We start from the raw sequence: 14,250 nt of genomic DNA on the forward strand, positions 1-14,250 counted from the left end.
GAAAAGATCTGAAATCATCCATAAGATTTTGACCTGCCCATACACAGAGGAATAACCAAATGGAAGAATGTCTACTGATCAGATTTCAATGTACCTTTGGATGGATGCCCAGCAGACCTTTCCCAACATCAATACACACACACACACACACACACACACACACACACACACACACACACACACAAATTGGGCCTAGAACAGATGGAAAAGAGAGGAGTTTTCAGGCAATTACAAGACTCCTTTACTGAAAGTTTCCAATGAAATTACTCTCCATTTTCAATAGCAACATTTTCCTGGAGCCATTATATGTCATTGAACTGTGAAAGATGACTGCCTCCAAAAGATTAAAAATGAATATCACATTCATCAGAGGGCAAAAACTGAGAGAGGTACATGATAGATGTGAGCAGGCTATAACATATATATGTAATGAGAAACTTTGAAGAACAGGTGTCATGTGGCCAAAAGTAAGGATGGCAAGAATGCTCCACTGGCATTCTCTAGAATGGTAGGTGGACTCTATCTGGAGAACTAGTGGAAGGGTTAGGCACAAAAAAGGGTAGGCATGAAAGGACTGTGATCTGCATTATAGAGTTCCCAAATTGATAAGATAATATATATTTAAATATTTAAGCTATAAAGCAAAATGCTACTTTTCCAGGAGTCACTAAGGCACTTATATATAGGATTGACCCTGCTCTAAATTATTTTATATAATTATATCTAACTTTTTTCTGTCTCTTCCTGCCTGTTACTTCTCATTGCTACTTCTGAAGTTTGATATAGTTTTCCAGATGAGAACTTGGAAATAGCTTTGAATTTCTGGTGGAAAAAATCAGATGGGTTTTGGGAGAGGGAGAGAAGAGGGGAATGAACTTTTAAATAACACTAATTCCATGGAATTCTGTTCTCAAACCCATTGAGAACTTGTATGTGCAAGAAACCATATTAAATACTACTATGGGATAGAAAGAGAAATAAAGCATAGTCTTTGATATCAAGAAGTTTACAATGAAGTAATTCTAGTTTCTTGGCTGTTTCAGGGAGGCTTGACTTAAATGATAAGAATTAGATGCCATCTTCTTTTTCTTGTTGCTTAGATATGTCTAACTTTTAGTAACCCCATTTGAGGTTTTCTTGGCAAAGATACTGGACTGGTTGTCATTTTCTTTCTCCAGCTCATTTCACAGATGAAGAAACTGAGGCAAACTGTGTTGCGACTTGCCCAGTGTCTTATAGATTTGAACACAGGAAGATGAAACATTTTGACTTCAGGCCTGTCACTCTCTACTTTGCTACCTCGTTACAGTCTTCTTTTAATAAGTTACTCCTAACTCCAACTTTTTGTGCTAAACAAGTAACAAGTTTCTCTCAAACTTAAGGGGTTTTTTTCTGTCCTTATCACTTAATCACCACTTATTTCCTTTACAATGTAACTTGATCTTTTTTGTCGGTGCTCTAAGTCAGTGTGTCTTCCTAATTCAAATTAACTGCCTTTCTCACAATAAAACTTATGTTTCCCAGCCATACCATTGCTGGGTTTGTACCCCAAACAGATCATAGATAAACAGACTTGTACGAAAATATTTATAGCTGCCCTTTTTGTAGTGGCAAAAAACTGGAAAATGAGGGGATGTCCTTCAATTGGGGAATGGCTGAACAAATTGTGGTATATGCGGGTGATGGAATACTATTGTGCTAAAAGGAATAATAACCTGGAGGAATTCCATGCAAATTGGAGAGACCTCCAGGAAGTGATGCAGAGTGAAAGGAGCAGAGCCAGAAGAACATTGTACACAGAGACTGATATACTATGGTAAAATCAAATGCAATGGGCTCCTGTACCAGCAGCACTGCAATGACACAGGACAGCTCTGAGGGATTTATGGTAAAGATGCTACCCACATTCAGAGGAAGGACTGCAGGAGAGGAAACATATAAGATAAACAATTGCTTGAATGCATGGGCTGAGGCGGACATGAATGGGAAATAGACCCTGAACAAGGACACATGTTACAACCAGTGGAAATGTGCGTTGGCCATGGGTGGGGGGAGAGCGGGGGGTGAAGGGGAAAGTAGGGGCATAAAGTATGTAAACAGATTAAAAACGAATATTAATAAATGTCTAATAAAAAAAACAAAAAAAACTTATGTTTCATTGATTTTTAAAAAATGATCCTCAGGTGCTTTGAGATGATTCAGTCCTTAATACAACTAAGCTTTATAGACACATATACATACATACATACATATATATATATATACATACATACATATATATATAAATAATATGTGTATTTTTAAAATATAACACCCAACTTCATTAGTCTCTCCAACAGAGGCTATATTGAAACTTACTGCCTCTTTAAGAGGCTTTAGAATCATCAACAGTTACAGTTTAATTTGCTCTTCTATAAGGAATTTTTATGGGAGACCTAAGAGTTTAACTATCATTCTAGAGACTGTTAGAAGTAATGGCTAAAGAGTGAAATTATGAAAAAAGAGCATAAAACTTTTACTTCTTATAGAGAACCATTCATTATAGAGTATTCCTTAAGGAATCAATCAATAAACATTTAAAATCAATCCTCATTATTCCCATGTTTGACTTCCATGACTTCAAGCATTCTAGTGATTTTATTAGTAATTTCATTTTCACTTTTGTGTTGGCAACTGTGCACATGTCATGGCTGTCCTCAGTAGAGAAAAAAATTAGAGAAGCAGCTGGTATCCTAGTAGATACTTCACTAGTTTTAGTCACTAAATGGCTCCCCATGAGTTCATCACATAAAACTCAAGTTTTGTGTTTCACTTATGCCTTTCCAAATGTAGTACAAGTCCTTTGAGCTCTAAGTCCAAGGGTGCCAAGTCAGTGATGAGATTTAATGAGAAAATACAAATGTTAGTTAAACTTGAGCCAGAATGTCTGTAGCTTCAATGGACTTCAAGTTTGATATTAGATTCATTATATCTGCAAAAAGAAAATAATCACAGAATTCTAGGGAATTACTAGTGAGAAAAAATGTTTTGCATGTTACCAATTTTACTTTGCATATTGCATTTTATAGGCTATTTCATGGTTACTATATTAGAAAAAAGGTGTATATTATCAGTATTAATTTGTTAAAAAAAGATTTTGATGCAGAAAAATGTATTTTCAGCAATCTGCAGCAAAAGATTACAGTTTTTGATGGCTAAAAGAACCTAATCCTGTATTTCCCATACATTCTATGTCTCAGCATTGGCATTTTTGACTTTCATGTTGTTTTCTAGGAATGTAACCCCTATGAAAAAAGAAGATTCTCAACAGATTTTGTCTGCTATTTGGAGAAGCTGAGAAGTCAAGTAGAAGTGATTATGGCAATGAACAGCTAAAATATTACAAATAATTATTTATATATTTGTTTTATTATTTTTACCCCATTAATAAATTGGAAGTTTACTTAAGCCTAGAAGATTAGGAGTTTTGACATATAGAGATAAATAACTGCTTATAGGCAAAGAGTTTATTAAACTTTTTTCTAGTTTATTAAAGAAAGTTTAATAAAGCTCAGATATGGGCTAACAGTTAACTAATCAATGAGAAAAGTTTTGAATTAATTTTTAAAATCCAAGTAAACCTCTAAGTTATTTTAGAACTTAGAAATATGAAATGAATGTAGTGATGAGTCAAAAAATACAATGAAGAATAGCTATCCCTGTAGGATACATATGAGAGTAGTTGACTCAAAAGCCCAGCTACATTTATTTGTATTTAAACCTAGGTGCTTAGAAATGATTGTTTCAGAAATCAGAAAAAGGAATGGCCAAACATTTTAAAATTATTTTTAAGCTAAAGAAAATGAATTACCTTATTTACATTAAGAATAAAATTTTATTTTATTTACTTGGGATTCAATTACCTTATATTAAAATTAATTAACCTTGAATCAGGATAACAAGTTCATTCTCTATTACTTAGATGGTGTGCAAATTCCATAATCCATGTTCTGAGGCTTATTAATAATACTAAACATATCTGCCATAAAATATGGGAAGTATATCATGGAGACAAAGGATTATGAATACAGTATTAGGATAGTAACCTTCACAGTCACCAAAATAAAATCAGGACAGAATGGCAATAGATTCCTGAGTATATTCTCAAATTTATTTTCATTTTCCTGAAGGAAATGGTTTATACTTTGTCAAAATGAAGGGGAAAAGCTTGACACTGAAAATCTGAAGTATTTTCATACCAAAAAAAAAAAAAAAAAGATTTCTATTGCAAAGGAATCAGGGAGTCAAGTCAACTCTTGTCTTAAGATTTACACTCATCTATCAGGTTCTATCCCAGAATCTCCATTTTGGATCCTTAGTTTCTGATCATCTCTAGAAAGAATAATATAAAGGGAAGGTTTTCAGACTGGAGTTCTGTTAATGCTACTTCTTCAAAATTGTTGGCATTTGCTCAAGATAAGAGCAGAGGCTCAGAAGTGTCAGTGTCTAGAAAAATACTTTGCTCATAGGCACTCAAGAAAATATGTTGACAATTTATTGTTGGCAAACCAACAAGTATAGACTATTTTAGTATTCAAGATTCTATACTGGCTCTAAACTCTTTTTCGATCTTGTCTTATGTATGTTATTTTTGGTCTAGCCAAAGTGGACTACTTATCATTCTCCACTCTTATCATGTCCTTTTCTCCCAACTCTGTACTTTTGCTTATGCTGTCCCCTATATTCCTGGAATAAATTAAACTACTTCATACTTCTAGATCTTTCAAAATCCTTCCCTTACTTCAAAGTCTCCCTCAGACACCAACTCATTAAGAAAGGCTTCCCTGAGGAAAGGGATCTTAACTAAATCACATTTCTTGTGGTACACACTTCAGATCTCTCCTGTACTTATATTACTTTTTACCTCATGCAACATTTATTTGTGTGTCATTGCCCCCTGATTAGACTTCAAGCTTATTAAAATCAGGGAACATGTTTTAATTTGTTTTTTTTTTTGTAAATACATGTTAAGCTCATAGAAAATGCTTAACAAATGTTGAATTGAACTATTTAGTCCTATTAGGCAACAAACAAGAATTCCTTAATGTTTTATCAGTAAGCTGAGTCATTGATAATGTTTTCAGAAAAATGTTCAATAGAACTAGAAAAGCATGCATTTTTAAAAAGAGAAACCAAAGAATTTTTCAACAATGGTATTCAAGGAAAAAAATAATAATAAAAGCAGTCATATATTATAGCAAAACACGGAACTATGAGAGCAATAGAAAGGTATTACTAGATAAAGTTAAAATTAACTTGCTCTCTTTCATCATTATTTTAGGGAAAATGTTAAGGACAAATCTGGAGGACTGAGGTAGTCCTAAAGGCTTAATGCCCCAATTCTGCATTCTTAGTCTCTATGTCAAAGAACTAGAAACCAATGCTCATAACATCTGGTTCCCAAATTATTACACAAACTAGACTCTCATATTCCTTTTAATTCTAGGAAACCAGGACATGCTTCTGAGTGATAATGTGAATGGTGGTGGCAAGCCCAAAGGGGAAACTATACACTTCTACTAGAATAAAATGCACATGTGTACAAAATTATAGGTTAAATTGAAAAATATGGTAGAGATGGGGAGCTTAGACCATGCAGAAAAGCAGAGCAAAATTTATGAGCATATCTTCCCTACAAATTTTCCCCTTTAAATATTATTTCCATACTGTATTGCAATAAACATTCTGATGCAGGAAGAAGAGCACCTGAATCAAATCTCGTATTATTGTGACTTTTTGCTACCAGAGTCACCTTCTATCATAGAAACATGGCATGTCAGCCATTTGACAGTACAAAGACTTATGACTCTTTCTTCACATTAACACTCAAACATTTGGACTTTTAAAAAAATAATAAATTAGAATGGTTTGGGCAGACTTTTATTGCTGCATTAATCTTTGGTGGCATTTCATTTGTCCTTTCTTGTCAGTTTCTCTAATGCAAAACTAGGTGTGTGTCACACAGCAAGAAATTATTTTTCAGTAACTGTTTAATTTTTTTTGGTCATTATTTATGTCATGTTAGACAAGATGCCAGTACACAGATATCAATAGGACTTTATTCACATATAGTTTTGAATCAAAGGGTCCAAATAGAAAATTACTTTTAAAAAATCTTTTCATTCCAATGCCTCATCTACAATAATGACAAGTACTAAAGCCATTTGGTAACCCAAAGTGGATATTTGTGCCAAATCAATACGATATAAGGATTGCTCCAAGATTCTACACATTAGGTGAATTCTACCTCTTTTTATCTTCATTTTATCTCCTGGATATACGAATGAATGGGAATTCTGCAAACATAAAAATTAAAAATGTCCACAAGTCTGCAGGAAGAGGACAGAATTTGGCTTTCTATGTTTATATCTAAATAAAAACAGCAATTTGGCCAAGAGCTGTTAAGGAAGTGGTGGTAATTCTTTTTGTAAATCAAACTGCCTGCATTCCCTGTTGCAGTTGTAACAATGAATTGCTATAAGAAAAAAGCAGTAGACTTACTGATCTATAAAGAAAAACTCTGCCTTGAGCCCCACTATCCATCCTATTGATTGAGTCCCCAATCTACTCACTCAGGACACTGTTTCAGGAAGGTCCCCAACAATGTTCCATTTTACTTTTAACTTTACTATCTGGATGTCTTCTTTTCCTTCCTTGTCAGTATCCTTGGACTGCCTTTTCCAGGCTTCTCCCATAAAAATGTAAATTTCCACGCAAATTCATGCACTGTTAGTGAAGTTGTGAATTGGTCCAGACATTCTGGAAAATAATTTGGAACTATGCCCCTCAAATTACTAAACTGTGCATACCCATTGACCAAGCAATATTATAATTAGATGTACAGTTTCAAATGAGATCAAAGAAAGAGGAAAAGGTCCTATATGTACAAAAATAATTGTGGCAGCTTTTTTTTAGTACCGAAGAAATGGAAATTAAAAGTGTTCCTTTCAACTGTAGAATGACTAAATAAAACTATGATATGTGAATGAAATTGAATGCCATTGTGCAGTAAAAAAAAAGATGTAAGGAATGATTTCAGAGAAGCCTGGAAGACTAGTCTGGACTAATGCAAAATAAAGTAAGCTGAACCAGAACAATGTGTACACTAATAAACACTACAAATATAAAAAAATTTTGAAAGACTTGTAAACTGATTATTGCAATGAACACAAACGATTTCAGAGGACTGATGATGATGTGTACTAGCAATATTCTGACAGAAAGGTAACAAATAAGATTCAAGATGCAGAATGAGACATACAATTTTGGACATGACTGAAGAGGGAATCTGTTTTGCTTGAATGTATACATTTGTTACAAGGGTTTTGTTTTGCTTGGGGTTTAATATCATTGGGAAAGGTAAAGAGAGAGAGAAATTATTCTTAATAAAAATAAAAAATTTTAAATAAAATTTTAAATTTTAATATACATTCTTTAGAGATATAATCAGGGATTGTATTTTATTGGCTTACATTTGTATCCTTAGAGCTTAGAACAGTGGCTTGCATATACTAAATATTAAGATGCCAATGATTGTTGACTAATTATTGTATCATTATCATCCAAAAATAAATTTTTTTCAAAAGGTAGGAAAAGGGCAATAAATAATTTTATTATTTTTCTAACTATTCTGTAACTTAGCTTCTTCATAATTTAATGAGAATGGATTCTCAGGATTGTAGACACCAAAGTAATTTAATGATTAGAAAATTGTTTTTTCAGATTCATTAGATTTAAAGAAAATGTCAAATGTAACAATTCATCTGAGAAGACCATTAAAAGAAGATACAATACTAATTAGAGATTTTGAGAATTTTAAGTAAAAAATTAGATAGTTAAAGACTCTCTAGTTTATCTTGATAATTAATTTGATTAGTTCAAGAGGATCAATTATTATTATGACTTCACATAATATTCACAATTTCTACATTTTTACTCTTTCTCTTCCCAAACACCTAAACTGTTATAACTTTGCATAGAGGATGAATCATAGGTTGTATGTATAATGTGCATCACATTTATAAAATTGATATACTGGGTATTAGATATTAGAATTTTTCATATGATATTTCATTTTTCATTTAAACTATAATACATTACACAGTGAAATAGAGTTAATGTATTCTGTCTTTTATTGATTATAAATTAGTTCCATTAAAACAAAACACTTTAAAAGATGTTGTAATTAAATGTTCCTGGAATATGATGTTTCCCAGAGCAACTCCAGTAAAAGGAGTATTGACAAACAATTGGTTCCTATTTGATATAAAATAGTGAATATATACCCAGCAAGAATATTGCCTAAATATAGAAGAACTATTCTATCAATAACAGTTACTGGTTAGGTGGAATGAGTTAGATTACTTCATTTAATGACTAGTTAGGGAATAAACTTAATTGGAAAACTCAGGCTTCCTTTTCATCCTCCTTTTTCTTTCTTATTTTCTTTACTTTTTACTTCTTCATTATGTCTACTAATATTACACTTCTAGCTTAATCAATGAACAGGCATATATTGAGAGGCTTAGTGATTAGAAAGCTAGACCTTATGTTGGAGATTTGAACCAAATATCTCCTCAAAAATATGCCACAAAAAGATAGGGGGCAGCTGGGTAGCTCAGTGGATTGAGAGCCAGGCCTAGAGACGGGAGGTCCTAGGTTCAAATCTGGCCTCAGACACTTCCCAGCTGTGTGACCCTGGGCAAGTCACTTGACCCCCATTGCCTACCCTTACCACTCTTCTGCCTTGGAGCCAATACACAGTATTGACTCCAAGATGGAAGGTAAGGGTTTTAAAAAAAAATGCCACAAAAAGATAATTCCAAATGATCTTTAACCATTCTACTAATGATTTCTTTATTCTGTACCTATCAACTTAAAATAATAAACCAAAACATAATTTCAATTATTCCTCTAACAGAACAAAACCCTTAAAAGCATCATTACCCTTAAGGAAAAAAAAGAATATAAATGTATTTGCCCCATTCCTCACACCTACAATTATAGGTCTTACAACATCATTATTCTTATTCTGCCCTATCTCATCTTAATATCTCCCAAAAATGATGACTACCCAAACAGCATTCAAACATTACAAATTTGTCTAATCTGATTAATCACTAAACAAATAATAACAATTCATAAATAAGACTGAACCTGACCTCTAATATGAATATCCCTAATTCTCTATTGCCTCTACCAACCTTGTAGGGATTATTCTTCCATATTCTTTTACACCAACCACACAACTATCTATAAAACATTGCAATAGCATTCCCACTAGCTGTGATATATACTGACAATGTGACAAGCAGGGAAGTCATTTAATTCTCCTGGAAACTCTAAGACTAGTTTGCAGATCTGCATTACTACAAATAGCTTCCTCATCAAGATTACCACAAGTCAATGAACTCATAGATCCAGGACAACAATAAAAATTGCCCTTGGCAGTGGGGAACAAAAATAAGTACATCAAAGTTCCTACCTCTCAAGGACTTTATAGTCTATCAGGATGAACAACATGTATGCATATAAGTAAATACAAAGTAACATAAAGAAAAAGAAAGAAGCAGTAAAGGGAATCAAGAAAAGTATGAAATGATACTCAAGGTGAACTTGGAAGGAAAACTAGGTGAGTGAAATTTGAACTTAGAAGTCCCTAAATCCAGAAACTGAGGATGAAAAACAAAAAGAAAAGTCAAAGGGATAAATCCAGAAGAGAAAAACTTCAAAGTCCAAGTAAAGCTTCAAGAAAAAAAAGTGTCCTGACCACAAAGACGACAAGAAAAAACAATTACTACAAAGACTACTTAGAATACATGAAACAAGAGATGTAAGACTGATACTTAAGGAGGAAAAAATGGCAAGCAGAAAGAACACTTTCGATCAGATGGTGATAAATGTTAAGAATTAAACTCCTAGAAATTAGAATGGGCTTAATAGAAAATAACTCCATGAGACAAGAAGTATTATAAGAAAATCAGGTTTGGTGGCAAATATGCCAAGAGGTAATGGAAAAGGTAGGCTTATTCAACCAGTGACCAGATTTGACATATTATAAGGGCACCTAGAAAGATGTTTACACCTGTAGCAAGAAAACAACTCTAATCTATCCAGGATATGTGTGCCTGTAAGTAACTGCAAGTTTATTGATGTACTTATTATTACATGTCTTAGGTGTACTCATTATTTTGTTGTTTATGTTCATTTCCTTTTGTGTTAGTATCATGAATGTGCTTTAGACAGATTCTTTTCTACTAATAATGCATAGTTTCAGGATGTGCTTATTTAATTGTATATATTCTGCTCTTTCTGTATTCCTTCTTATCCCATACGTCTTCTGGTATTGTTTTACTTTTGCTTTGCTGCATACATATTTGCTTGTATTCTGTTGATATGCATGGGACACATATATGTAACATCTTGCGTCTAAGTTAGGATTGTAGTATATGAAAGTTTGTCAAGTTACATTGTGCTATGTTCATCTATTACATGCATAGTTGATGTATATTCCATATGAATAATACTCAAGATGATTGTCTAAAACAGTGGGTTAATCTTTTCCAGCAAAGTGCTATCTTTTATTTTGGTGTAACGATGTGTAACTATAGATGTCAAGTGGACTGCAATTGATTTTGCACAGAGTTCCTGATGGCAGGGCTGCCGAGGAGTTGGAGGAAATGATGGAAAACCTCATAAAAAGAAATATGAGCAAATGTGCTGAGGATGATGTCAGAGAAGTGCTGATACAATGAGAGAGAAGTGATTCTAGCAAGAGAAAGCAACACCACATAATGGATTTGAGCTGGAGTCGTTGCAGGGACAGGCAGACAGGAAAGTTGCCTATGCCCACTGACTACCAAATAGTGAAGTGTGGGAGAGTCATTGGCCTGGAAGCAAGGAGAGGAAAAGCAGAGTTGACACAGAGAACAAAGCTAATGAATCCTATTCTATTTCTCTATTTCACTCCTACCCCTCTCTTATTCCTTATTTTTATGCAGTTCTTGTTTTTTAATTTTGCCATTTGTTTTTCAAAGGAACTGGCTTCTCTAAGATAATATTCATTCAAGTATACTAATTTATGTAATCCTAGAGGATCAAAAACAGCCAAAAGTCAGGGAGGTATTATATAAGTGATTGAGGCTGATAGAATTTATTATCAAAAGGTGGAATTACTTGGCACAAGATAGAGGACTAGTAAAAGAAATTTTATTGATGCACATTTTCATAGCTTCTCAAAAGCAGAACTAAGAAGAATTAAGAACAATACCTGGATCCAATGAGTCCTTACTGACTTAGGCATGCTCCTCTTTCCCATTTTTATTTTCCTAGGCTGGTTTGAAAAGAAAAGGCATTCCCTTGAGGGAATTTACCTTTCAGTAAAGGTCCAAACTAAAAAAAGAACACTATTCCTGCAGGGAATTCACTGGGGAAGGTGGTGCCAGAAGACAAAGGACCAGCCAAGAGAAAGAAAACCCTCCTCAGCCACCTTCTTCCAAAACTGCACCTAAACAAGAATCTTCACTACAACCTATGCAACCTATGCAGGTTATTCAGCTTCTATGTGAAAATCTCTAGTAAGCTCTTGAAGCAGCCCATTCTACTTTGGAATTCTAATTGCTAAGAAATTTCCTTACACAGTGATCAAATTTGCAACTCCCTCTTTGTAATTTTCACCCATTTCTGAATTCCCTACTTTGGAATCAAGCAGAACATGTGTCTCACCTGAGAGTCCTTTAAGTGACCTTAAGATTTCCAGACATTTGCAGAGGAACTTCTATCTGGTCAGATATACCTCATTCTTGTACTTTTGAAGTTTTTAAAATTCAAGAATAAGACTTCATATATTTATGCCTGTTAAATTTTATCTAAGAAGTAACTCCTTATTTCATCTAATAAAAATTTGACCAAACATTCTGGCCTGTCAAGATTTTTTTTTAACTAACATGCTCATTCTTCCTCCTAACAGAGTGTCACCATCAAGTTGGATAGAAGTAGCATCCATACCTTTATATTAAACAGTTCAAATAAATCTAAAACATTCCACTGAAGATATTCTTCCAGGCTAACACCAAATCACTAATAATTATTGTTTTGCTTAGACAATAAGTTCCTAACAAACCTAATTGTTCTTTTTTAGATATTCTCTAATCTTCCTTTTAATATTATATATGTGTTCTCTGGGGAACACTAAAGAAATCATACAAGGTATAGTGGTTACCAATAAAAAAGGAGAAGAGAGCTTGACTATGCTCTTCTGAAATAAGAATAACATATCTGGCAAAGCTAAGTGTAACTCTACAAGGAGAAGAAATGAAATTTTAATGAAAAAGTATTCATGATGAAAATATTTTTGTGAGGAAGAGATCTGAACTGAAAATCTGGCCTTGGAGTATGGCATACAGAAGTCTACAAATAGGCAGACTAGCAAACACACCAAGAGTCTTCAGTTGTGTGCCCTGGAGTAGAACATGGAATAAGGATTCTTGGAATCTTTATGTAACTCAGGCCTCAAATAAGAGTAGGGAGCTTCCAGTGTTCAGAATGAGAACATCCTAGATCTGAAAGAATCCTAATCTGTGCCCTAGGGCTTCAAAAATTGGTAGAACAATGATTGAATTATCTTTGAGGTCCAGGAAGAACATAGTGCTCAATAACCAGCAAAATCAGTGTAAGCATTCCATATAATACAGAACTGGCCCAAACAGCACCCTACCATTCATTCCAGAGGAGCATATAGCCTGGTCATTACACCAAAGTACCAAATGGAAAATAAGTCTAGAAAATAAGCAAAGAAGTCATAAATAATTGAGAACTGTGGATCCAAGGGCACCTAAGAAACAAATCTAGAAGAGAATAATAATGTCACAATATCTACAATAAAAGTTTCAAACAAAAACATGGCTTCAATGGAAGGTTGATTAGAATTTTTGTAATAAATGAGGCAAAAGTTTAAAATTTATAAATTAAATGTGAACTCTAGAGCAAAATACTGAAAATAGAGGCAATTTCTAAAGAAAGTAATTGGAAGAATAAACAGATTACTACAGGATGTAGAAAACCTCACCCAAATGAGACTCCCTGAAAATTAGAACCAAATATAAATCAGTGAGACAATGAGAAACAATAGAATAAAATCAAAACAATGAAAAAGAAAAAAATGCAAAGAATCTGATACTTTAAAAAACTGACCTGGAAAATAGATCAAGAGAAAATCTAAGTGTCATCAAAATATATGAAAACCATGAACAACAAAAAAGCATGGATACCATGTTTTAAGAAATTTTGAATGGGAACTGTCTAATAACCATAGGGCAAAAGAAACTTCAATAGAAAAAATTCCAAGGAATGTCATAGTCCAAATCCAGATGCTCCTCCCAAAAAAATACTAGAAGCAACTATAAAGATTTAAAGTACCAATCTAGTACAGTCAAGATCATACAAGATAGAGTGACTGCCAATTAAAAAAAAAGAAGAGAGTTTGAATATGATATTCCAAAATACAAATAACATATCTGGATATCTGGCAAAGCTAAGTATAACTCTACAAATGGAAGAAATGAAAATTTAATGAAAAAGTATTCATGATGAAAGTATTTTTGTGAGGAAAAGATTGAGCTGAAGAGAAACTTTGAAAGGCAAAATGCAGGAATCAAGAATTAATTGTTCTAAAGCCTTTATATACAATGTTTGCCTGAATAAAATCTGACAGACACTATTTCACAACAGCTAGTTAATGATGTATAATAAAGACCTATTAGGAGGCTAGCAAAGCATTTCAGTTCATCTTAGACTGTGGAAATCAATTTTTCATGAACAAACTATTTTACAACATGGGTTTTCAAGAGAGTTAAGAGTTGGAATAGATATTAGAAAACTTATAGTGTTGTGCCCAAATTTTACTGATGAAGTAACTGAAGTGACTTGTCCATGGTAATTCAGGAAAATAAGTCACAGAATCAACTAATTTTAGAACTGAAAAGGACCCAAGAAACCACTGAGTCCTACTTTCACTTGACTTAAGAATCAATTCTACATTATCTCCAATAAGGGATCATCCAGTCTTCTTTTTTTAAAAGCTATCCAGTGACATGAACTCACATTTGGATACCTCTCATTTTGGGAAAGAATTTCCTTTTATTAAGCCAAAATTTGCCTCCATATCTCCTAATTGTGACCTGGTACAAAATGTAACAAACTTTATCCTTCTTT

General features: G+C 33.4%; 1 protein-coding gene across 1 annotated transcript in view; it reads right to left on the reverse strand.

Annotated features, from left to right (window-relative positions):
* Positions 1-14,250, reverse strand: part of SAMD4A (sterile alpha motif domain containing 4A) — a 314,523-nt gene that overhangs the window by 95,275 nt on the left and 204,998 nt on the right. The window contains exon 4 of the mRNA XM_044664788.1: positions 5,244-5,249. Coding sequence (XP_044520723.1) covers positions 5,244-5,249 — 6 coding nt within the window. The remainder of the gene's footprint in view (positions 1-5,243; positions 5,250-14,250) is intronic.

Source organism: Gracilinanus agilis, chromosome 2 (genome assembly GCF_016433145.1).
Source record: "Gracilinanus agilis isolate LMUSP501 chromosome 2, AgileGrace, whole genome shotgun sequence".
Lineage (NCBI taxonomy): Eukaryota > Metazoa > Chordata > Mammalia > Didelphimorphia > Didelphidae > Gracilinanus > Gracilinanus agilis.